The 26,433-nt window shown below is 36.0% G+C and overlaps 1 protein-coding gene across 2 annotated transcripts in view; it reads left to right on the forward strand.

Moving 5' to 3' along the window:
• The window catches only part of IDE (insulin degrading enzyme), a 97,146-nt gene that overhangs the window by 61,155 nt on the left and 9,558 nt on the right, over window positions 1-26,433 (forward strand). Inside the window, exons 12-20 of one of the 2 annotated variants that reach the window (XM_039871727.1) lie at window positions 10,677-10,779; window positions 12,793-12,915; window positions 13,452-13,534; window positions 16,937-17,081; window positions 18,906-19,016; window positions 19,134-19,254; window positions 22,038-22,129; window positions 23,064-23,175; window positions 25,800-25,967. In XM_039871727.1, coding sequence (XP_039727661.1) covers window positions 10,677-10,779; window positions 12,793-12,915; window positions 13,452-13,534; window positions 16,937-17,081; window positions 18,906-19,016; window positions 19,134-19,254; window positions 22,038-22,129; window positions 23,064-23,175; window positions 25,800-25,967 — 1,058 coding nt within the window. Of the gene's footprint in view, window positions 1-10,676; window positions 10,780-12,792; window positions 12,916-13,451; window positions 13,535-16,290; window positions 16,436-16,936; window positions 17,082-18,905; window positions 19,017-19,133; window positions 19,255-22,037; window positions 22,130-23,063; window positions 23,176-25,799; window positions 25,968-26,433 lie in introns of both variants that reach the window. The other variant, XM_039871726.1, reaches the window with a different exon arrangement.

A 26,433-nucleotide genomic window follows, 5' to 3' on the forward strand; every position in this document is an offset into this window, starting at 1 on the left:
GTCCAAAATTCTCCTGGGAACTTGGTGATTGCATAAGTATGTTTTTGACACAATTATTTTTTGAATAAAATCAACCATCTGGTAGAACTTTTTGAAGAAAAAAATCCTTCTGAAAGAACTACTCTATCAGTCTTTTTTTTCTAGTTATCTTTGTTTGAAAATTTTCAGACATAGTCTAGCAACAAACAATGAGAAGATTAACAGAAATATTATTAGTGGTTACACAAATCTATACAGGTGATAAAATGACATAGAACTATACACACATTGTAACAATGTCAGTTTCCTAGTTTTCATATTGTACTATAATTTTGATGATGTAGCAATTGAGATAAACTGAGTGAAGAGCACACAGCACTTCCCTGTACTATTTTTGCAACTTCCTATAAATTTATAATTATTTCAAAATAATATTTTAATGTAAAAAATTAATTGAACAAGAACAAAATAATAAGTAATTAATTTAACCAATTAAACAAGACCTCTACACAAAAAAACTACAAAACAGTACCAAGAGAAATTAAAGAGGGGCTGTGTCGTCAAGCGCACGTCGTGTATCTGCCAGCTCAGGCTTGTGGAGCGCCATGAGGCCAGTGGGCCTCATCCAATCAGCTGAAGACTTAAACAGAACAACAGACCGACCTCCCCTGAGTGAAATGAAATTCTAACAATAGACAGCCTTCGGATTTGAACTGCAGCATTGACTTCTGGGTTTCCAGCCTCCTGGCCTAACCCACAAATGTTGAACCTTCCAGCCTCCATAATCATACTTTCCGTGAATGCCATTATGGCCAGCTCAAGAGAAATTACAAAGTGATCAAGACACAGTTCTCATATCACAGAAACTGACAGTGTACAAGGAAAGGCCTGGCAGTGCCACCCCTACCACCCTGAGTGCCCCCTCGCCCCACATATTCCCAGACCTAGCACTGTGTAGCCCCACGAGAATTTGCATAACCAGTACTGAAACATAAACCATGGCCAGTACTACAGTCAGGCACTGAGACCGAGGGGACCTGATTGTGAACTGAATATGAACTAAGTGTGGAGGGGCAACAGCTGTGTCTTAGCCGCCCGGGTTGCAAAGTGGAAGGCTGAGACATGGACACGAGCAGCAACCCCTACCCACCAACCCAGAGTGTGTCCTCCTTCCACCCCATCTCCTCCCACCCCATCTGCTCCCAGACCTAGCACCATGGAGCCCCCACGGGAATTTGAATAAATGGTACTGAAACAAAAATCCACTGTCAGACTGGGGCTGAGGGTAGCTATCGTGACTCGAATATTTATCACAGGAAAAAAAGGCATTAGCCTCAAAGCAGAGATCCAAGATGCTTAGATGCCACCTACTGGAAGTCAAAAGAAAAGTACCTTCTTATCAACAGGCTAAGTTTTATTATACAGAGACACCTCTATATAATGTTCTTTCTGGAAGAAAAAAAAAAAGGCAGAATACACTCCCATTAATGCCCAGGTGGAGAAATAGTCCATCAAACACCATGAACAATCAAGGTGACAAGGCAGCTCAGAAAGAAAGAGAAAAATCTCCAGAAAATAAGCTTAAAGACATAGAAATATGCAATTTAAATGACAGAGAATTCAGGATGGTACTTCTGAAAAAACTCAATGAGATGCATGAAAAATCTAATTGACAATTCCAATAACTTAGGATCAAAATAGACCAACAAAATGAATTTTTTAGTAAGGAGACTGAAACCTAAAAAAGAACAAAATAGAACTTTTGGAGATGAAGAGCACATTAAAAGAGATGAAGAATGAAATAGCAAGCTTAGGAAACAGAGCTGACCAGATAGAAGAAAGAATCAGTGATATCAAAGACAGAAATCTGGTAATGAATGACTCAAAAAGAAGAAGAGAGAGACCTGAGAATGAAAAAAATATAAAAGAACTGTACAAGAACTATCCGATGCCATCAAGAAAAGCAACATAAGAATAATGGGTATACCAGAAGGAGAAGGAGCATATTCAAACTAATAATTGATGAGAATTTCCCAAATCTAAGGAATGAGCTGGATCTTTGAATCTAAGAAGCAAATAGAACCCCAGTTATCTCAACCCAAAAAGGCCTTCTCCAAGACACATTATATTAAAATTGTGCAAAATTAATGACAAAATATATGGTAGCTGAAGGAAACTGGACTTTAGGGGTGGTAAACACAATAGAATATATAGATGTCAAATTATAATGTACACCTGAAAATTATATAATTGTATTAACCAATGTTACCTCAATAAACCATAAAAAAGTTAATGACAAAGAATTTTCAAGGCAGTCAGGGAAAAGGAGACAAAGGAAAACCCATTAGACTATCTTCGGACTTCTCAGCACAAACCTTACAGGCAAGAAAGGAGTGGAACTAAATATTCAAACTATTAAGTGAAAGGAACTACCTGCCAAGAATAATATATCCAGCAAAGACTTCTTTTAGATATGAAGGAGAAATAAAGACCTTTACAGGTATACAAAAGTTGAGGGAATTCTCTGCTACAAGGCCTGAAGTTCATTCCACTTTAAATAAAAGGACAAAAATAATACATAAGTATGAGTAAGACAACTAACAGATAGAAGCAGAATAGTGCAACCCTTATTAAGAACGGGGTAGTATAACCTTAAAAGGAGACATGAAATAAAGCTCATGTGGAAGAAAATGGACCACCGTATATATGTAACCATCCTTTACATAATCTTAATTATCATCAAAAATCCAGAACATAATATAAAACAAGATAGACCAGAGGGAAAATCCACAAAACCCCACCAAATTAAAATAACAGACAGAATCACAAGGATGGAGAAACAGTGGAAACACCAAGCTACCAGAAAACAAAAGATAAAGTGGTTATAGGAAAATCTCATACTTCAATAATCACCTTAAATGTAAATGGACTGAACTCACCAATAAAGGCACAGAGTTGCAGATTGGATCAAAAAAACAAAACCCAAACATATGCTGCCTGCCTTCAAGAGACACATTACAGCTGCAAAGGCAAATATAGACAAAGTGAAAGAGTGGAAAACAATATTTCAAACAAATGGCATCCAGAGAAAGTGAGTGTCACTGTATTTATATTTGATGAAATAGACTTCAAGATAAAAAAGGTAGAGAGAGATAACTGATGGACACTTCACAATGATAAAAGGAACCATACATGAAGAAGACATAACACTTATTAATATCTATGTTCCTATTCAGGAAGCCCCAAAATATATAAAGCAACTACTAACAGAACTAAAAGAAACTGACAAAACACTATTGTATTAGGGGACCTAATTACCCCACTGTTGGATATGGATAGATTATTCAAACAAAATCAATGAGGAAATAACATCTGTAAATGATACATTAAACCAGTTGACTATGATCAACATTTACAGAGCCTTTCATGCCAAAACAGCTGCTTATACATTCTTCTCTAGTACACGTGGAACATTCTCAAGGATAGACCACATGCTGGAACACAAAACTAGCCTAAACAAATATAAGTAGTTTGAAATCATACCAAGCATATTCTCTGATCATAATGCTTTAAAGCTGGAGATCAACTGTAATAAGAAAGTGGGAAGAATCACAAATACATGGAGATTAAACAACATGCTACTGAAGAACAATTGAGTCATAGAAGAAATAAAAAGAGAGATCAAGAGATACATAGAAACAAATGGGAATGAAAGTACAGCATATCAGAACTTTTGGGACACAGCAAAAGTGGTAATAAGAAGAAAGTTCATACTATTACAGGTCTAAAAAATCAGGAATGAGCCCAAATAAGCAGCATAACACTATATCTTACAGCCTAGAAAAGAAGAACAAATGAAGCACAAAGTTAGTGGAAGGAAGGAAATAATTAAAATTAGAGCAGAATTAAATGAAATTGAGAACAAAATGACAGTAGAAGAAATTAATGCCACAAAGATCTGGTTCTTTGAGAAGATTAATAAAACTGACAAACTCTTGGCTAGACTCACTAAAGGAAAAAAAAAAGACACAAACAGAAAGAGAACTTAAGACAAATACCACTGAAATACAAAAGATCATATGAGAATACTATGAAAAGTTATATGACACCAAATTTAATAACCTAGAAGAAATGGACAAGCTTCCTAGACTAAATCATGAAGAACTGGAAAATCTAAATAGACTGATCAGCAGTATGGAAGTATAAACAATCATCAAAAACCTCCCCCAAAGTAAAAGTGCAGGATCAGATGACTTCACCAGTAAATTCTACCAGACAAAGAAGATTTAATACCTATTCTTTTCAAATTCTTCCAAAAAAATCAAAGAAGAGACAATACTTCCTGATTCATTTCATGAGGCCAATATTACTCTGATACTAAAACCGGGTAAAGATAACACAAATATCTCTCATGAACACAGATGCAAAATTCCTAAGTAAGATTTTGGCAAATTGAATACAACAACACGTTAAAAAGATTATACACCACGATCAAGTGGGCTTCATCCCAAGGGCACAGGGATGGTTTTAACATGCATGAATTGATTAATGTAATACACCACATAAACGAAAGAATAAGAATCATATGATTATATTAATAGATGCAGAAAAAGCCTTTGATATAGCATCCATTTATGATTAAAACACTTAATAAAATGGATATGGAAGGAAAGTACCGCAACAAAATAAAGGCAATGTATGACAAACCCTCAGCTAACATTATATTTAATGGTGTAAAACTAAAAACCTGCCCCCTAAGATCAGGACTGAGACAAAGCTGTCTGCTATCACCACTATTATTCAATATGACATTGAATAATAGGAAGTCCTAGTGAGAGCAATAAGGCAAGAGAAAGAAATCAAAGGCATCCAAACAGGGAATGAAGAAGTCATATTGTCACTTTTTGCAGATGACATGATTCTCTATATAGAAAACCCTAAAGACTTTACTAGTACAATAGTAGAAATAATAAATACAGTAAAGTTTCAGGATGCAAAATCAGTATTCAAGAATTCATAGCATTCCTATACTCTAATAATGAATTTTCAGAAAAAGAAATGAAAAAAAAAATCCCTTTGCAGTTGCAACAAAAAGAATAAATTACCTAGGAATAAACGTAATGAAACATGGGAAGGACCTATACAATGAAAACTATAAGACACTATTAAAAGAGATTGAAGAAGACACAAAGAAATGGAAAGATATTCCGTGTTCTCGGATTGGAGGAATCAATATAGTTAAAATGACCTTATTACCAAAAGCATTATACAGATTTGATACAATCCCCATCAAAATCCCATTGGCATTTTTTAAGGAAGTAGAACAAAAAAGTCATCAGATTTGTATGGAAGCATAAAAGACCCTGAATAGCCAGGGCAATCCTAGAAAAAAGAACAGGATTGGAGGTGTCACTCTTTTTGACTTCAAATTATACTACAAAGCAACAGTAATCAAAGTGGCATGGTATTGGCAGAAAGACAGACACACACACCAGTGGAACAGAATTGGGAGTCCAGAAGTAAACCCCCGTGTACATGGATAAATAATTTTTGACAAAGGAGCCAAAAACTTACAATGGAGAAAGAAAAGCCTCTTCAATAAATGGTGCTGGGAAAACTGGAAAACATCATACAAAAGAAGGAAACTAGACTGTTGTCTATCACCGTACACTAAAATTATCTCAAAATGGATCAAGGACCTGAATATAAGACCTGAAACAGTAAATTGCATAGCAGAAAACCTAAGAACTAAACTCATGGACCTTGGACTTAAAGAAGATTTTATGAATTTGATCTCAAAGACAAGGGGAGTTAAAGCAAAAATAAATGAATGGGACTATATCAAACTAAAAAACTTCTGCACAGCCAAAGAAACCATCAACAGGGCAAAGAGGCAACCAACTGAGTGAGAGAATATATTTGCACACATTGCCTCTGATAAAGGCCCAATATCCAAAATATACAAAGAACTCATACAACTCAATAATAACAACAACAAAAATAATGCAATTAAAAAATTGGCAGACCTGAAGGACCTGAATAGATACTTCTAAGAAGACATACAAATGGCCAATAGATATATGAAAAGATGCTCAACTTAATAGCAAAAGTTGAAAAGCACATGATATCACTCATATGTGGGATATAAATCTAAAAGCAACCAACAAACATTACAAACAAACGGAGACTCATGGACATGGACAGTGGATTAGTGGTTACCAGAGGGAAGTGGAGAGGGGAAAGGAAGAGAGGGGTGAAAGGGGTCAAATATTTGGTGACAGAAGGAAATTTAACTATGAGTAGTGAAAACAATGCAGTGTATATACAACATACTGTTGAATTGTATACTTGAAACTTAATGGATTTTATACATCATTGTCACCCCAATAATTTTTAATAAAGAGAAGAAAGAAATTAAAGACCTTGTGCATAGATTAGAAGACTTGATATTAAGGTGTTAGTCTTCTCCAGTCTGATTCACAGACCCAGCGTAATCACAATCAAAATCTTAGTAGGCTTTTTTTTTTCTTTTAGAAATTGGTAAGCTGATACCAAAATTCATGTGGATATACAAAAGACTTAGATTAGCCAGAACACTCTTGCACAAAAAAAAAAAACCACAAAAGTTGGAGGATTAAAGTACTAAATATGAAGACTTACTATAAAGCTATAGTAATTAAGACATTGTAATATTACCTAAGGATAGACAAATAAATCATTAGAATAGAACAGAGGATTCAGAAATAGGCCCACACAAATATGGTCAATTGATTTGTTTTTTACTGTGGTAAAAAACATAAAAGTTACCATCTTAATCATTTTTGACCCATTTCCCATTTGCCCGGAGAGTACTCAGTAGCTGTGCCTGTGGCTGCAATGTTCACTCCAAGATAACTTGCGAATTACGGTCCTAACTTTACCCCCAAAGTTTGCTTTTGTTATTACCCCCAAAGTTTGCTTTTATTATTATTTTTGCATCACTCTGGCATATTGATAGTTTTGGGAAACAAATGACATCATTCTATCTAATAACATTTTTTTTTATAAAATATAAAAAAATCAAGTATTTCTTGATTGTGAAGATGTCAAATCCTAGAAAATGTAGCATTTCTACACATGATGTTAAATGAACACTGGCAGCAAGGTGCACTTTTTTTTCTAAACAAGAAAAGGATGAGGTGTACAATTCAATAATGTTAAGTATATTCATATTGTTGTGAAACAGATCAGAACCTTTTCATGTTGCAAAACTAAAACTATGCCCATTAAACAACAACTCCTTTTCCCCTCCCACCATCCCCTGGTTACAACCGTTTTATTTTCTTTTTCTATAACTTTGACTACTTAGATACCTAACGTAAGTAGAATCATACAATATATCTTAATTTCACTTAACATAATGTCCTTAAGGTACATCTCTGTGTAGCACGTGACAGGATCTCCTTCCCTTTAATACTGAATAATATTCTATTATATGTATACGCTACATTTTCTTTATCCATTCATTGTTGGTCAATTGATTTTTTTTTTTTTTGGAAGAAGGCATTAGCATAATTAAATTGGGAGTCTTTCAACACATGATGCTCTTTCATTTTCCATTATCCATATGGAAAAAAGGTGAAACTTGACCTTTATCTTACACTATTCCCAAACATTAATTTGAGATAGATTATAAACTTAAATATAAAAGCTAAAACTATAAAACTTCTAAAAGAAAACAAGAAAATGTCTTTTAAACCTTGAAATAGGCAAAGAATTTTTAGACCACAAAAAGCAGTAAAGAAAAAACATTAATAAATTAGACTTCACTGAGATAAAAACTTCTGCTCATAAGGTTATTTATGCATTTGCTTACATGATTAAAATACACTGAAGAAAAATACTCAGAACACATGCTAAACCATTTTCAGCAAGTAAAACTGTTTAAGTATTTGTATTTTTCTTAATGTAGCTTATACATTCTAAAAAAAAAAATCAACCTAAATCTTGCTGAATTTTATGACAGACCTTCTAAAAAAAAAAAAAACCCTCCTATTGGCACAAGGAAAAAGAGCTTTAAACTTGATCATAGAGCTCACTAGATTATTAAGGTTGCTTTCAGGAACCAGTTATGTGTGATTTTGTCACCTACTAGTCATGAGATCTTTGATCACTTTTTTCTTCAACCAATGTTTATTGAATAGCCAATGTGAAACCTCAGAGTTCAACATCCTGCAAAGGGGACGTATGAAAAGTTAACTTTACATAATGTCGTGAACACTGGCTCTCATCTAATTTCCTTGAAACTTGCCCGTCTGCAAAATGACAGTAGTAATTTATCTTCCTATCTGATGGAAAATGATTTAGCAAAGCTGAAAAGTGTTACACAAATACAAGATAGCACTATTAAGACTATATTACTTGATAAAGATGTGCTTTTTTTTTTGCATGAAAAATGATTTAAATTATGTTTATATAATCCTCGCTGCCCTAGAGCCAGTAATGTGACCCAGCAATACTTTGTAGGAGTGAGTTTGCAGGAGCATACATTTTACTTCTGTTTAAATTTCCTGTTTCTAAATTTGATATCTTATGCAATTAGAGTTGAGAACTTTTTCTGCTCTCTACCTTCACCTTTGAAAAAAGAGTGCTTTTTCTCTGTAGAATTGGTCTCTGTGGCTGTTATAATTTTAACTGCAGCAGGCCAGTGATACAGTGAACAGCCTGGGAAGATAGTGCCAGCTGCCAGGCCAGACTGGGGTTGCTCGAGGGTAAGATTTCTTTCTTTAATACCCACTGAGATAAAGTTAACATTGCACCAAGCAAGAAAATAAACAGGAAAATTCTTCAGAATGAAAGGAACCTTAAAAGTCATTTAATCCAACCACAGTCAGGTATGTCTCTCTTCTGCAGTGTCTCCAAAAAGTAGTAACCAGCCTCGGCTTAAATTCCTCCAAGGATGGGTATCCCATTAAATATCAAGGTACCCAGTTGTATTTTGCCAGTCCTAATTGTTAGAAAGTTCTTTCGAACATCGAGACTTGATTTACCTTTTCAAAGATGTTTACCTGTTACTCCATGATAATCATCATCCACCTCTTTTGATCCTGTTATTTGGTGCCCGTTTTACCATATTAAACCTACAAATACAGTGATAGGGTCTTTGCCACAAGCCCTGCTTAAGTCATAAATAAATCCATTCATCATTTGGGAGAGGTATTATTCTTGGTGAGTCCATGCATGTCCTTGTGATAATTGTCTTCTTGTCTAAATGTTTGACAGTTGACTGTAGGATTTTGTCAGGGGTCAATGCATAATCCAGCGGTTTATGGTTTTTAGGCTACACTCCTTTTCCTTTCTGAAAATTAGAGCATTTGCACATCCCTAGTCTTCTGCCTCTTCTCTTGTCTTCCAGTAATTCTAAAAGGTGATGGGAGTAATTCTACTGGGATTTGTTAGTTGCCTAAGCATCAGATTTTGTGACTCATCTGTGTTGGAGATGTGAATTCATTTGAATCACTTAGCTGGCTCACTCATAATCCTGAGCTCCAACTCCTTTTTTTCTATTGTTTGGTCCACCTTTGCAATCTACAGACCCATGTTTCTTTCTAAGATGGTGTAAATGAGAGATTAGTAGCCCTGTCATCCACTAACATGAAATCACTATATCATATTTTGCTTTAGGTCATGTATTCTATTGAATTATGAGTTCCTTCTAGGTAGAAAGTGTGTTTTATCTTTACCAGAATTCAAGCTAGTATGGGTTCTGTAAAAGTTGATTGAATCCGCTGAGCTTTTTGCCTAACCTTTCTTGATTTTTTTCTTACTTTAAGAACCCCTTTAAAAAAATTTTTTTAACCAATTTTCATGAACCTCAGTTTGCTTTGCACTTTAGCCTTCCTGTCACTGTTCTTTAAGTTTGATTTGAGTCTCAATAGATTTTTTTCACCTTTCTTCTGTGCGTATCCTTTAAAAAATAAGATTTGATATCACACTATATTCTACTAGCGGAAGGGTAGAGTCCTAGTTTGAATTTTTTTTTTAAAGTATTGAAACTAAAACCCAGAGACATGCCTAATTTGGATCTTAACCTTGATTTTGGCAAGATCTCAAAGAAAGTGAGTCACAGCTTTCTACCAGAATCTAAGTTTCTGATGTCCAGGTCTGTGCCCTTTCTACTAATTCTGTTTGAATTCACCATAGTTATCTATGAAGCTTCTCATTCTTGGATGTCTTCTCCTTTTCTCTCTCAGGGATTATTCACAAGTCTCTTGAGAATTCATTATTTAGGAACTATATTGCCTTTTAATGTATATATTCAGGATTCTTATTATTTCTGAATGGGTCCCATCTAGCCATAACAACTATTCATTCCCTCTGAACATTTCTTAATGGCTGACCTGTTACATTTTTTTTCTAGCTACTACTCTTTAAAAAATTTAGATGATAGCATATCGACAAGAATCTCCTGCAAATACTTTTCCACACTAAAAATGAGGGGCTACAACCAAAGGATAAGAGAGACTGTGATCAGGAACCTCTGTACATACGTCGCCTGTTTCAGCTAAGCCTTGTAGGATTTACTGGGTCTTAAAGGCCCAACGTATTTTTGGATATCATTTACATTTTTATGAGTCGGGACCTATAATTTTATATATACAATGTGAGTTTATAGGTTTTTTTTTCCCCCCCCGTTTGCTTTTTACACCTATCTCTAGGGTTGCAATAGTTTCCAAATCTTTCGAAGGAAAAACTGATCGCACAGAAGAGTGGTACGGAACCCACTACAAACAAGAAGCTATATCAGATGAAGTCATCGAGGTAAGGTTAACTCACTTGTGAATAAGCCTGATTTATGAGAGACACACAAGAACATGAACTCCCTAGGTCAACCAGCTCACAGCCCAGGGTGTGGTGAGTGACGGCCCAGTGCTATGTGTACTGTCCTAAGAGGAGTGAACAAGGAGATGGAGAGCTGGAATTTAGGTTTTACATGAAGGCATGCCACTATGGCCACCTTCTCATGTGCCTGTCAACCAGCAGGGCTGTCAGGCAGACTCCCAGCCTCATTCAGCCGAAGGTCATTGAAGTCCGCAAAGTACACAGAGAAGCAAGGATACCAAGACAGGCAGGAAGAGATGGTAGTAGGGAGCATGAAAGACAGATGCAAGGGCTACAGAGAGCTCATGATCTCGCCGGGAAGACAGGCAGGGAGCAGTCTCTGGGATTCATGCTGTCTTCACTTTAGGAGGGCCTATATTATATGCCTCACGTTCTATCATTGCTCATTTTGTCATTGAAGGGAAATTAGTATGTTTGGATAGTATGTTACTCCATTCGTCAGTAGTCGTGAACCTTATCTACCTGTCCAGTTCTTTTTCAGTTCTTATTGGCTGTGTAGCTGTAGCTTTGAGGTTGTGTTCTTTATTCATAGGAAAATACCAGAAAGCCTTGCTCTGATTAGATTCTAGTTAAACTCAAGTAATGGGCATTTCTTAAATGTACCTGTGTAATGATACAGAAAAAAGAAGAAATAGGTTAAGAAAGAAAATTATTGCTGGTACTTCTCTGACATATTCATGGCACAGAAGGAGATCACTGGAGCCCTTTAGTGTGTGAAAATACCCATCTTGCTAAACTGAGGAAAGCTGATCTCCCATGAATTAGTGCTGGGTCTGAACTAATCCTAAAACAAGAGAGAACCCCTATTCACCAAGTTCCGATCATCACAACCCTGCCCTGAATGTGCATTTTTTAGAAACAAATTTATCTGGGAGCTCAGCAGTGAAATTACTTGCTAAGTGTTTGCCAGTTCCTATTATCCAGCCATTCTGGAGACTTCAGTTGCTACTTATAAATAATATGGCAACATCCCCACTATCCCAGTGCCAAAAGGCACAAATGCAGGGACCAAAATAGAACTGCAGAAGCTGCAAGGCTGTGCCACATCATCTGGAGGCCAAATTACTGAACCCAGAATTATTGGCAGTTGATTGCTTCTTTTCTTTTTTCTTTTTTTCTTTTCTTTCCTTTTCTTTTTTCTTTTCTTTTCTTTTCTTTTCTTTTCTTTTTCTCTTTCTCTCTCTCTCCCTCCCTTCCTTTCTTCCTTTCTTTTTCTCTCTTTCTTTCTTTTTTCTTTAAAAAAAAAATAATGAAAAGTCTTGTAAATTAAAGTTCAACAATCGATGTCCTGTGATCTGTCCCACTTAGTTTTTGGCACTAGCCCATGGAACAGATCCAGCCTGCAGGTTGTCAGCCCTGTCCCACAATCCAGACTTGTCTCGAATTTGTCCTTAACCTTGTGCTTGAATTACTGCTTCACTTGAAAGTTCACACAGCCATCTGCAAGAGGTGTGGACCAGGCCTTTAAGAAGAAATACTAAAATGAAAAAAGCTTCCTTTAGCCTAGCTTTCAAGCCACACATGCAAGTAACTGAGTGTAGCTGAAATTTTAACTTTTATGTAAATGACCTATTGCCTAGCAGTTGAGGGAAATGTCCCTGTACAAATTATTCTCTGTTCTTTAGAGCTAAAGTAAATGTGATCTTCACACGAACCAATTAGCCTCTCAGTGTTCCACTGTCTCAGATAGTTCCTTAACCTCAGCTGGTCATTTTGGAGATGTATAAAAAGGAAAGACAGGTAAGTATAAAACCTTGATTAGTACCAGAGACTCCACCTCAAGTTTCATAAAAAGTCATCGGTAGATCTTGGGAGTAGCCTCTTTATATATGATAGAAAAGAATGCTGTGCAATGTTTATCTCCTTAATATTTGCCTGGATATTAAGCAAAGTGACTATTTTAAACTGTTGTATTTTTCATTATTCACCTAGAAATGGCAAAATGCTGACCTGAATGGGAAATTTAAGCTTCCAACGAAGAATGAATTTATTCCTACAAATTTTGAAATTTTAGCATTAGAAAAAGAAGCAACACCATACCCTTCTCTTATTAAGGTAACATGTTAGACTCAGCGATTTTAAATTCAGGGGACAGACCTATTACATGGAAGGGACTAAATAAATGATTTCTTGCATTTAGTACTATGTTGATTTGTGGGAGGGAGGGCTCACATCCAAAGAGGTGACAGAAAAGTTGCAGAGAGAATAATACAAATATTAAAAGGCTAGAAATGCTAAAGCAAGCAAGCAAGTAAACAAAACTGCTAAAAACATAGAATCTAGGGAATTATTTTCTTTGCAGAAAAAAAAAAAAGAGTAAGTCTGGACTGTAACCGAAAGTCTATTGACAGATAGGGGCCTCTTTTTAATATTCTCTGAAGACCCAAGAAGGAAGTAGATGCTACTGGCATCACCAGTCTTCTGTCTTCACTTCCCACCTGCTGACCCTCTGAATATACTTCAAGGCCATGAGGCAGCAGCCTCTCCAGAGCAAAACTCTCAACTATTGCCTTTGCCTTTCTCTTCTTGAAGGGTTATTTGATTTTTCCATATGCCCATATTTTCATAACCAGATTTTTTCTCCATTACAGGATACAGCTATGAGCAAACTCTGGTTCAAACAAGATGATAAGTTTTTCTTGCCGAAGGCTTGTCTCAACTTTGAATTTTTCAGGTATGTAAGATGAATCTAGCTACAAAGCTTCCTATAAAAATCAACAATTACATTTCTAAAAGTTTTCTTTGCTTCCTTGAGGATCCATGTCTAGAAATAAAAGGAATTATTTAGCCTAGACGAGGGAAGACTGCTGCTGTTACGGGATATTGTAAGAACCACAGTTGTTCGTGCTGCCTTTCATTGATGAGAACACCCTGTGACTGAAGTGATTTAAGTTAGCTCTTAGGAGGGCCATGCTGACCTTTAGGATTTTGGAATCTGGGCGGCTATAGACTTACCGAGAAGTTTCATTTAAGAAAAATTAAATAATTTGGGGGTGTTTTTTGTTGTTTTTTGTTGGTTTTGTATTCTTGGAATTTATCCAGAAGAAGAGGTAGTAGTTATTAAATGATCTTGAGTCTTTTCTAGCTCATTATGCTGGAGCCCTTAGATATGGCTTTCTCTATCCCTGGCTTGCTCAGAGGCATATCTCAGAGACATGGCTGGTTCGGTTCCAAACCACTGCAATAAAGTAGTACCTCAATAAAGCGAGTCGTACTTTTTTTGCTGGTGGAAGATCTTGCCTTTAGTTTGTAAAACTCACAACATCTGTGAAGTGCAGTATATCAAAGCTCAATAAAACGAGGGATATGCCTGTACTTTCCCATTTGGCTTCTTTGATTTGGCTTCAGAATATTTTCTCAGAGACCGTTTGACATTTTTGTGTTCTTTAAACTGCCCAGCATAATTCTTAGAATGAAAAATGTTTGTTTTCCACCAATCCCTCTCTGTATTCTGGTCTCCCTAGAGGTGAACACTCAGGTTTCTTGTGTATTCTGGCAGAAATCTTCTATGTATGTATATCTTTTAATCTTTTCAGAAATAGGATTATATTATGCCTACTTACAGTTTTTAAAACTTTGTGATCTATATTTAAGTATACAGCATCTGATTACAAAATAATGTTGTTGTTGTTGTTTTTTAAATTAACAGACGAACCAGAATTTAAGCATTCTAGTTGAATCATGTTCTCTTTTAAAAGTTAGTTTAGGACCCTCTTCAGTTCACCAGTACAGTTGCCGTGGATGCGGCATTTTAAGACACTTCCTGGACCTGCACTCTGAGCTTGAGCCCGTAGGGCTTTGAGCTGCCAGACTTGGCTTTTTCTGGCTTTTCACTTCTGCCTAAGAAAGGTACATAGGTGCCTGTAGGGCTGAGCCCTTCGTGGATTCTTTTGTTTTAATGATTTTGCTTTTGTGAATTGTGCCCTAAGTTTCTGAGCTGCTGTTTGCCTAAAAAGGAAAGTCCGTCATTATGTATAATAGTTTAAGAAATTCAGTGACAGAGTGAGCATTCATTTAGATTTTCCAGATGGAGAATGTTTATATAGCTGTAGTTTTCTCTTTAATCTTAATTCTCTAAGTGACTAAGCATTTTACCCCTATTTTTTCTTCATTATCAGTTTTTGATAAAATTGTTGGCTTTGCTGTTAGTACATTAGTTATATTTACTGTGCCATAGATAGAGTGAAACTTTTTAATTTGCTGCCAAACAAGCCAAGTGGGCACCTACCTGAGGTCCTTCACACAAGCTCTTTTCTCAACATGGAATGTTCTTCACCCTACCCAGATATCCTCAGGGCTTACTCCTTTGCTTCTTTCAAGTCTGAACCCAGATGTCACCTTATTAGAGACTCCTCGATTAACCACGTTAGCAATCTTTCTGTCCCGCCTCCACTACCTGTCACTTCTGTTCCCCTTTCTCTGCTTAATTTTTCTCCTTAGCACTATCACCACATGATGAATCATATTTAAATTTATTATTTGTCTCCTCTAACTGGACTATAAACTCTGGAGTCAGGGTCTTTGCCCAATTTGTTCCTTTTTTATTCTCAGTACCTGAAGAAGAGCCTAGCATTGTAGTAAGTATAATACATTTTTTGTTGAGTAAATGAATCTTCTTATAAAGGTAAGCAGTTTCACATAGTCAAATGGGTAGGTCACTTGACTTAAATTTGAATCCTAACTGCCGCTATCAGCCCAGGTGACATGAGGAAAATTATATTTCTTAATTGGGAAATGAAGATTTAAATTAGGTGATCTCTGTGATCCTGTTTAGTTCTTATGCTCTGTAATTGGTTCCTCTCTTTTGTTGCTCTTTCTCACTTAAATATTTTCCTATTTTAAATTTTTTTCCTGGTTCTGGCTGCAGTTATACAGTGGAAATTATAAGTTATGTTACTGTTAGTGCTCTAGCTTTATTGGTTTGGGGGCAACTCAGAGACAAGCGAACATTTTCACAAGTCTCGATTTTTCTCTTTTAAGTTCATATAATCATTGCACACAAACTTCTCAATCTCATACTCCTTTTCACCAAGGGTTTGACTTGCTTAGAAGGAGAAAGAGGACATGCCAGTGCTATATCAGATCTTTCAGCCATACCTCCTCCTATTAGCCCAAACGTAGGCATGCATTTTGTCTGGTTCCACTCCTTACCTGCCCTGCGTTTCTCACTTGTCAGTTCTGCCACACGATCTGGGGTAAGCAGTTTCTTCTCCCTTTTCACCACCACGCACACACATGACATGTTTCAGACTTCTTCTTTAGCCATCTTTTTTTTTTTCCCCTCATGAGAAGAGACAGACTCAAGAATTCAAACCATACCTTCAGGAGATTATGTTAACCGGTGTTCAGTTTCTTGATCCATCTCGAAAGGCCACACATCACATTGGGAAGTAATAAATCAGCTATTTTACTGTCAACATTTTCTTCCAGCCCATTTGCTTATGTGGACCCCTTGCACTGTAACATGGCCTATTTGTACCTTGAGCTCCTCAAAGACTCACTCAACGAGTATGCATATGCAGCAGAGCTAGCAGGCTTGAGCTATGACCTCCAAAATACCATCTATGGGATGTATGTAAGTACCCATGTCTTAGAGCCTTCCACTCATCAACGTTTTTTACATTGATTTGATGGAAGCATTTTTGATTGAGGGTATGAGTTTAATTTCTTTTTTTTTAATCTTTATAGCTAATCATATTTTCTCATCATTTAATTTTAAGTTAGCTCTTATTTTAAGTATTCAGGAATATACCATTCATATAATGCAAATTTTCCTTGGTTTCTTTTTCTTTTTCTTTTTCTTTTTTTTTTACATCTTTCATCAGATTGTCATATTTTTCTCCTAAAAATTGGACCCTGGTTTAGGTTTAGGTCTTACCCATTCCATATCTGAAGTCTTGGTCTTTGATAACAAAATGACGTCGTGTTGCCATTGTAAAACATAAGGTTGGCCTATCCTGTTTCCCTAGCAATTCAGATCATGAGGCTGCATATCCATACTCTTCGGTCATGTTTCTTCATTACCATGCCACTGCTTGAGGTATCAAAGCATTTCTTTTGTTTTTCTTTTTGTTAGTCGCTACATTTATGCTGATCCTCTCCATTGCAACATGACATACCTGTTTATCAGGTTATTGAAGGATGATTTAAAAGAGTATACATATGCAGCACGCCTCTCAGGTTTGAGCTATGGCATTGCATCAGGAATGAATGCAATACTTGTAAGTAAAATGAAAACCAAAGAAAAGGCACCACACCGTTTAAGCATTATGTTGAGCTTGGGAAAACTATTAACTTCTGCATTTTTAAACAAGAAGATTGATGGTTTTTCCCTTGCAACTTTTTAATGACTGAAGGACTCAAATTAGTATTAGCTACACTAATGAATGATTTAGTAGTTTAGTGCATCTTGTGAACATGTCTGTGTGCTACATTTATTTGCATGTTTCTCTGCTTGAAAGCTTAACATATTAATCCTAAAAGCATGTTGTTCTTTCCATGTATTTGAGTATATTAACATCTGTAAGTGAAAGATGTCCATAGTTATTGTTGTGATGCTTGAATCTTATTTATATATGAGCTTCTTTTATTTCTGCTGACAGTATTAGAAAGTTTCTGTGTTCAAAAACATGTGACGTTTTCATTTAATTTTTTTATAGCATGCATCATTAACTACTTTTAAGTGTGTTTTAAAATAAACACTATTAAGTGCACTCTAAGAGATAACTAGGTCCTTTCTCTTGACTCTGACATTTCCAAACTTATATCTCATTTTTAAATTAACATTCCTTTTATGGCACACATTCATCTTCACTCTTGAAAATATAGTGTATGTTTTAGTAACAACTAAAATGAGAGCATGTGCTGGGTACTCCTCTTTATAAATTCTTATGCAAAAAGTTTTAGAGTTTTTAAATTTTATTTATTTTGTAGCGACTTTTTTTCTTCACAAAAGTTAATTTTCTTGTAGCTTTCGTTTAATGTATAAGAATGTATACAACCTAACCATTCTCAGAGTCCGGGGAAATTTGAAGTTCAGAGATCAAAATAAACTCCAAATAGAAAAATAATAATCTATTATTTTTTCACTATTGAGTTTTAGTAGCATATTACCATTAATATAAATAATATTTTATTTGTGGTAAAATGGGCTTTCAGCTAGTTATCCGTCTAGTTCCCATAGTATGTGATGTGCTCTCCATGGCCAAGGACCTGCACTCCTGCTGAAGTTTCTTGCCTATCATTTTTATAAGGTAGAAGTTTTCGTAGATATTCTGATTGCAGTGTATCCTCTACTTTGGTGGGTGCCACCATGTGGAAATGTAATAATGGGAAATGTAATAATAGGCATCCCCCGCTTTTCAAAATGTTATGTTTTCAAGGACTGTTAAAGTAAATTGTCCTAAGGCAAAATCCTGATGGTACATACAATGTATCCTCACTACACATTCATTTTGCCATTGGCTTTTGGAACATCAGCAGGACTCATCAAACAAACAATTGGTGATTGAATGAGAAAAGTGGCAAAATGCCATATACAAAATTGGGGCTGCCTGATTTCTCCAAATGTGTTTTTAAAAATATTTAAATTTAAACAACTTGAGGACATATCCAATCATTTGTAGGTAACGCTCCCCTGTGATTTTTTTTACCTTCTTACTATAAAAATTTTAAGCCTGCCTTTCCTTAAAAATTCTTTTTGAAGAATAAACTTAAAATACATTCTGTAATTAATTTTGGTATAATAAGAACTTGAATTTTGATGACGTAACGTGTGCTGCCATAGTTTGGCATCAGGTGAGTTTTCGTACTACTGATTTTGTGTAGGAAAAGCAAAATTATGCTTTTGGGTTTTAGTAAACAGAGATGGTTAATGTTATCTTCTCAGTGTTAAATTATATTTATGAGAAGTTAAATTAATTGAATTTCTTATTTCATTTTTATTTGAATACACCTGATTTGATGATTTTCTAAATGTTTACGATCAGGCTTAAAGTCGTTTCATAATATTTTTAGACTTTTAATACCATGAACTCTTTCTTTAGCTCTCAGTGAAAGGTTACAATGACAAGCAGCCAATATTGCTAAAGAAGATTATTGAGAAAATGGCTACCTTTGAGATTGATGAAAAAAGATTTGAAATTATCAAAGAGGCAGTAAGTTTTCTGAACTTATTTTTATAATCTATTATTTTTTTTTGTTGTTCATAAGGTGATATGAAATGATTTTTAAAAGACTTATAAAATTAATGAACCCATGTCTCCCTTCACTAGTACATGCGATCTCTTAACAATTTCCGAGCTGAACAGCCTCACCAGCACGCCATGTACTACCTCCGCTTGCTGATGACTGAGGTGGCCTGGACTAAAGATGAATTAAAAGAAGCCCTGGATGGTAAGACTTTTTCTGCTAATAGCCTAATGCTTTTTTCATTTTTTTTCTAAAATCATTTTGTTTTATCCTGATAATCTAGTGTTTATGCTTTCTAATAAGATGTAGTTCTCTTAAAGCCAGATTTGCATACTTTTTATAAAAGCAGTGGTGACTTTTGAAGGCAGCTTAGCCGTATTTGATGTTTTCAGCTTGGATCAACAGCAGTTAATTATTACTGTTCATAGATTTCTTCTGATGACTAAATGTTTTGACTCAAGTACTTACCTTGTTAATAGTGAAGTATTCAGGAAAGGAAAAGAGGGCCAGATTTGAAAGTCTTATCCCACGGAAAGAATACTCAAGCATCTTTAGATCTGTTCAGTTCGGTTAAAAACTAGGAAATGTGTAAAGACTGAAGAGTCATCTTTTGTTTCTTTTTTTCTAAAATCTTAAATCTAGTTTTCAGAGGCTTTGTTCGATAGTCCTGAATTCTGGGAGGGCAGCGATTATGCCTTCCTTTTATCCTCTTTACTTAGTATCTAGTGTAGTATTACATCCTTCGTGTGTGTGTCTAATGAATGCCTATGGAATGGAGTGAAATTACTTTTAGGATTGTTTTATTGTAAAGAATGTGACTGATATCACTCTTTTTTATTGTTTTATCTTTTTCACTTCTTAGCATTACTTTATCAGTTAATCTTTCTATATGCTCAGCAATAAGGAAAGCATTTTGAATTTTTAATGATTTTATATGACAAATCCTTATACTTATCATGTAACATTATGCTTTTGATGTCTTCATTGACAAATCAAGAGCAAGTATTGAAAATCATTATTTTATTGGTTGCCTCAGGCATTGGATAGGCTTATAGATTATAAAATTCATGAACTAGAACAGATACATTTTTAATCTGGACAGTTAACATACTTTTCTTTACAAAATGATTGTGAGTCGCGTCTAGTTAAATGCAAGAATCTTACCTTTTAAAAAAAAAAACACATATTTTAAATATATTTTTCAAGAAATTGAGCTTGCATTCAGCATGATCAAAACGCAGAGGTTTTGGGATACCCCCCCTTGTCTGGGTCAGGGTCTGGGTCAGACGTTTTGTGAATTTTAAGCAGAATAAGCTCTAAAGTGTCTCATAGGCATGTGAAACCTTCCCAAAATATATTTTATAAAGAAAAAGGTAGTACTTTTTTAGTTGAAATTCTCTACTCTAACAAGTAATCATTCTGTTTTGATATATATATTCATACAACAGTCCCGTAATACAAACACGGCTTATTCGGGAGACAACTCAGTCTGAGAAGCTGGCTCCCCGATGACTCTAAATCAGTCAGCTATCCAGGTGCCGGGGTAGCAAGAACCTCAGAGTTCAGTGTGATCCAACAACATTTACTGACTGCCCTCTATGTGCCAGGCCCTAGATTCCAGGTGCTTGAGATTAAAAAGAAAAAGATGAAAGAAAAAAAAAAAACTATCATTTTGATTGGGTTTCTTTGATCACGTAGCTCCAGCCTAGTGGCGAAGCAAAAGTGTAAACAGATCATTGTAGTAAAGGCAAAAGAGTAAGTGTCGTGATAAAGGTCTGTAGAGAGCGGTGAGGTATAGGGAGGGTCCTAGGGCAGTGCCTTGGAGAGCAACGAGTGCCCTTTGGAATTAGACTAAGGATCAAATGCCAGCTCTGTAACTTACTAGCTTGATGATTTTGGACAAGAAACTTAAATTTTCTAAACCTCAGTTTTCTCATCTTTAAACTGAGGATAATAGTACATACTTTACAGTCTATAACATCGGTAAGATGCCTGACCCATAGTAAGCACTTGTTAATTCCCTTCCCATGTCTCTCTTTAAGTCACTAATTTTCTCATACATTGTAGCAGTTATCAGTACGATGGGCCTAATGGAGAAGGGACAATGCTTCCTTATTGAAGAATTAAATCAATCCATGTAAAAGGAAAGTGGGGAGTAGAAAACTCACTTTTAGGATGCCATGATAATAATTGATACAGGCAGTATACACCAATAGATGCTAAAATTAGTGGGCAAAATTTAAGGAAAAACAGGATATTTGTATAGTTTCAAAATATTTCTGCCTAAATATTAATTATAATGGGAAAAGTAACCATCGATGAGTAGAATGGCTTTTCCTAACTGCTTGTTGAGCATACATGTGTTACTCAGTAATAACCAAAAGAATAAAATAGTGCACTGACAGTGAAGACATCTGGCAGACACCACTGTGACCAAGTGTCAACATCACTACAGCATATCAACATCATGCACCCCTGATGTGATGCACTGAGAAGGGCATTTTACCTTTGTGGTATTCTTCCTAGTGGTACATAAAGTCAGTTTAATCATGAGAAAACATTAGGCAAACCCAAATAAAGGGCATTCGATGAAATAGCTGAACAGTACTCTTCAGAAATCTTAAGGTCATGAAAGACAAAGAATGACCAAGGAACTGTCACAGATTGGGGGAAACTAAGGACACATGATAACTAAATGCAAGATGCGACTGTGGGCTAGATCCTGGAACAGAAAAAGATGTTAGTGAAAAAATTGAAATCCAGGTAAAGTCTGTATTTTAGTTAATAGTGTTGTATCAGTGTTAATGTCTTACTTTTGATCACTGTACAATGGTTATGAAAGATGTTAACATTAGGGAAAACTAGGTGAATAGTATATAGGAACTCTACTATTTTTGAACTCCAGACTCTTCTGTAAATCTCAAATTATCCCCTTTTTTAAAAAAAAACCTTATAGGTAGAGCTCACTATTTCTTACACTTTTACAGATGTCACCCTTCCTCGCCTTAAGGCCTTCATACCTCAGCTCCTGTCACGTCTGCACATTGAAGCCCTTCTACATGGAAACATAACAAAGCAGGTAGGTAGTTGAGGTTTTAAAAGTCTGTTGTGGATCAGTGCAAGAGAATTTTTGCTCTAGTCTAAGACTATTAACTACCGCAGTGTGATTATAAACACGTTAGTGTTCACTCACCTTCTCTGCTCTGTGGAGGAAGGTAGGAGGAACATAGGGGAAGTAGAATGATCATGGTTAGCTGTGAACCTTGTGTGATCATAATAAGTGGAATAATTTTCCCTACTCTATAGGACAGCAGGACTATATAGTGGATAAGAGCACATGGCGTGGAATCAGATAGCCTAGATTCAAATCCTGACCGTACCACATACTAGATATGTAATCTTCTGAAAAGGTCTTAACCTCAGTTGCCCTATTTGTAACATTAGAGTTATTAGAATTAAATTAAATAGCAAATGCCAAGTGTTTACCACATGGATAGCACTCCAAAATTCCTATGACAGTCTGTCTCAAGAGCCAACACTCTCTACCACTCTGCTATACTAGCTCCAAAACAATATGCCTAAGGTCAGATGCTAATAAGTCTGGCAGACACAGGATTCTTACCAAGGTCAGTTTTATTCAACATATAGCCTTATGCTCACCTCCTTTGCTTTGCTATAACCCCAGGTGTTGTTTACTTGGGACCAACTTTTTATCACCGATAATGTCTCCAACTTCAGCAGTGTCTTTCTCCCAGCATTGAGACTGCCTGAGTCTCTGTTTCTCTTCACTAATACCATATTGACTATATTGCAAATTGAAAATTTCAATTTTTATTCATTTGAATAGGTTCAAATGTATTTAAGATTTAAAAATCGGTTTTTATGATAAACTAGGCTAGTTTATTAAACAAGCATGTTTTCATATTGTATTGGCTGTCATTCAACATACTCTTTATTTTCACAGACAAGATACATTTGTGTTTTTGTGTACTGTGACCTGTCTTTTTCCACAGGCTGCATTAGGTATTATGCAGATGGTTGAAGACACTCTTATTGAACATGCACATACGAAACCTCTCCTTCCCAGTCAGCTAGTTCGGTACAGAGAAGTTCAGCTCCCTGACAGTAAGTTGAAATGTTACAATTTTGGTAATGAACTATTTTGACATAATATTGTGGGCGATTACAGGTAGATTGAATTCATTTGGATAATAAGGTATAGTTTTACGGTAAAGATCTACTGGGATCTTCTATTTATAAAAGTATGGTCGAAGACAGAAAATTCTGCCAGAAAATTATCTATAGGTGGGCCAAAGAAGTGAAATTGAGGCAGGCAATTATTCTGAGGAGAATGATACTGGAATTGATGGATAATTGAGTATAGAGAAGTTAGGAAGTAAAAATATCACAATGCTAAAGAAATATTGATTGTGAATCATGAAATAAAATGAAAACTGGAATCATAATATTTAATTGGAACGCCATAGGAACCTTTGGCAGAAATAGTTTTAGGAAAGCCACACGCAGATAACAACATGTTTTCATTACATGCATACTTTATGAGGAATTAACATAAGGAATGGATAATAATATTTTAGAGTTTGCAGTGTTGGGTTAATTTTGCATTGACAGTGGTTTCTGTTGCTATAAAAACTCATTAAGCATTATTTTCATTATTGTTCAAAATTGTCTAGTGGGAAGTATGTTAGACCAGGGATGAGAAGCATTGTTTTTTTGTTTTTCTTGTTTGTTTGTTCAGCCAAACTCAATTATTGATTATTTCCCATGCATGCATGGTCTGTGCTTTTTTTTTACCCCCCAGCTATTTTATTCTCCTGAAAATAGTGTTCCATGCCACCCCCTAACCCCCATTTCCTCATGGACCTATGTCTACCCCTATTCATCCTTCCAGGCCCATCTTATTCCACTAAACATTTTCTAACGCTCCCAGCTAGAAGTTATCACTTCCTATGCTGACTTCCCCAGCACAGGTTTTCTGAACCTTCCCTTATTTAAGTTACTCAGCACTTCTCCTTTTGCATTGTGATTGAAGTACATCTCCATATCCCTCGTTAGCTTATATGTTTCTTAAGACTAGGGTTTGTGTCTAGCTCATTTGAGTAGCTATTAAAGCAACTCAAACATAGTATTAATTCAGGATATCGTTGTTGAATGTGCAAAGGTACCTTGAGCGCAGCTCTGCTGTTCCACATGGCCAGTCATCACACACCTGGTAATGGTTCACTTCAGACTTCTGCTAGTTTGTTCCTCAGTAACTACATCATGGCGGAGAGGAAGAATCAGGATCTGCCATTCCAAAACCACAACACTTGGTCATGAGGCAGAGTGAAGCCAGTCTAAAAACAAAATTTCAAAGTGAAATCTATCTTTGACACTTCTTCTTACTAGGACACTATCTCTTCTGTCTCTCAAGTGCCCTCACAAATTGCCCCATGCTCAAAAATTCAGTTCATATCCCACTCTTAAAATGCTAGATGTTAGGAAATCATTATAATTTAGTCAACTGGTTGGATGTGTCTTAAATAGTCTTTCACTTAACTCTCCATGGTACAATATTTACAGTTTAAAAAGAAAAATTTCAGGCATTATGAAGGAGGAGACATTTAGGGATACATATGAAAAAGGCTAGAAGCGTGTATGGGGGGAGGCAGACTTCCAGCCTGTGATCTCCTACTTCTTCTGATAAGAGGGAACTTAGTGCTGTGAGTATGCAGTCAGAAAGTTTGACTGTTAGTCTTGGGTCTGGTCAGAAAAGTGACATAGTTGAAATACAAGTCCAAGCTTCTCTGCCTCCCTTTACTGTTGATGTCTAAATTAGCTTCTGTGTGAGTGAGCAAACGCCTCATTACTACTATGTCTGGGAAAGCTTAAATTTGAGTCTTATACAATACTAAATACTAAGCGCTGTGTATTTGCTTAGCCACATTTATTGCTCATGAAATAAAGTGATCAGATCATAAAGCATGATCATCTGCTCATAACTTTGATGAAATATTTTATCAACATATATGAATTTTAGTCTTAGCTGTCCACCATCTGACTCTGTGTCCTTGGACAAGTCACCCCACTTCTCAAGTCCTTAGTTTCCTCATCTCTAAAATGAGATGGTAGGCTAAGTTAATATCTAAGCATTGTACGTATTTGTGTAAATTTATGAAATGACCTTTTGTGTGGGTGTTAGTAGACAGTATTGGGAATAGAATGTTAAATAGAAATGCAAGATAATAAAGGCACAACTAGTAATTTTTAGAAATTGTTTCGTATGGTTATTAAAACAAGTGGTATTTCTGTTGAGGTTCTTGTATGTATTAGTTCTAATCTAGTACTTACAGTACGTTGTACATTTTATTAATTATGAGTCTCATCTAGCATTAATACTTAGTCATAAAATGGGTCTTTTGTAAGTTCCTTGCCCTTTAAATTTAATAAGTGTTTAACGAGGGCTAAGTTTTGTAAGTTCCTTGCCCTTTAAATTTAATAAGTGTTTAACGAGGGCCTACCAATTTTAGTATATGTGTTGCTGAAGCGAGCACACGAAGACCTACCAAATGCAAATCACTGCACTAGGATTCCCTTAGCTAAGTTGTTTCACATTCTTAATTAATTGCCGCTTGGAATGGCCAAACACCAACCAAATGGAACAACTTTAAAAAGCCAAGCAAAACATTAACTTTTTTAAACCCTAAATAAATTTTGAACATGTTGCTCTTTTTTTTGAAACTTCCTAGGAGGGTGGTTCGTTTATCAGCAGAGGAATGAAGTTCACAATAACTGTGGCATCGAGATATACTACCAAACAGACATGCAGAGCACCTCGGAGAATATGTTTCTGGAGCTCTTCTGTCAAATCATCTCTGAGCCTTGCTTCAACACCCTGCGTACCAAGGAGCAGCTGGGTGAGAGAGAAGTAGGGGAAAACAGGGTGCCCTAGGCCTTGAGGAGCAACCACTGTCCTCAGGGAACATTCTCCACATGTAACGGTCCCCAGCATGTCACTTTAGGCATGTTCTATTCAGAAAGACTTGTGAAGACCTCATTTGTGGGGGACCCACTTCTAAAAGATAAGCAATTAATATCTTATGCACATTAAAGCAGTTCCTGAGGCGATGACACCATGTTTACATTGCATACATATCAACACAGAAGACATTTTGGGTAGCAAGGAGAGGATACAAAGGGCAGGCTGTCATGGGTGATAAGGTGGGAAGCAAGCCATCCAGAGAAGCTTAGATCCACTAAGCTTTGGATTCCTTGAGCGTGCAGGTGTTTTCTCTCATTCATCTTTGTATCCCAAGCCTAGGGCACATAGAAGGTACTCAGTAAGTATTGAGGAAATTTTTCAAGTGGAGTTATAGGCACTGT

Source organism: Pteropus medius, unplaced genomic scaffold (assembly GCF_902729225.1).
Source record: "Pteropus medius unplaced genomic scaffold, Ma_sr-lr_union100, whole genome shotgun sequence".
In the NCBI taxonomy this organism is placed as follows: Eukaryota; Metazoa; Chordata; class Mammalia; order Chiroptera; family Pteropodidae; genus Pteropus; species Pteropus medius.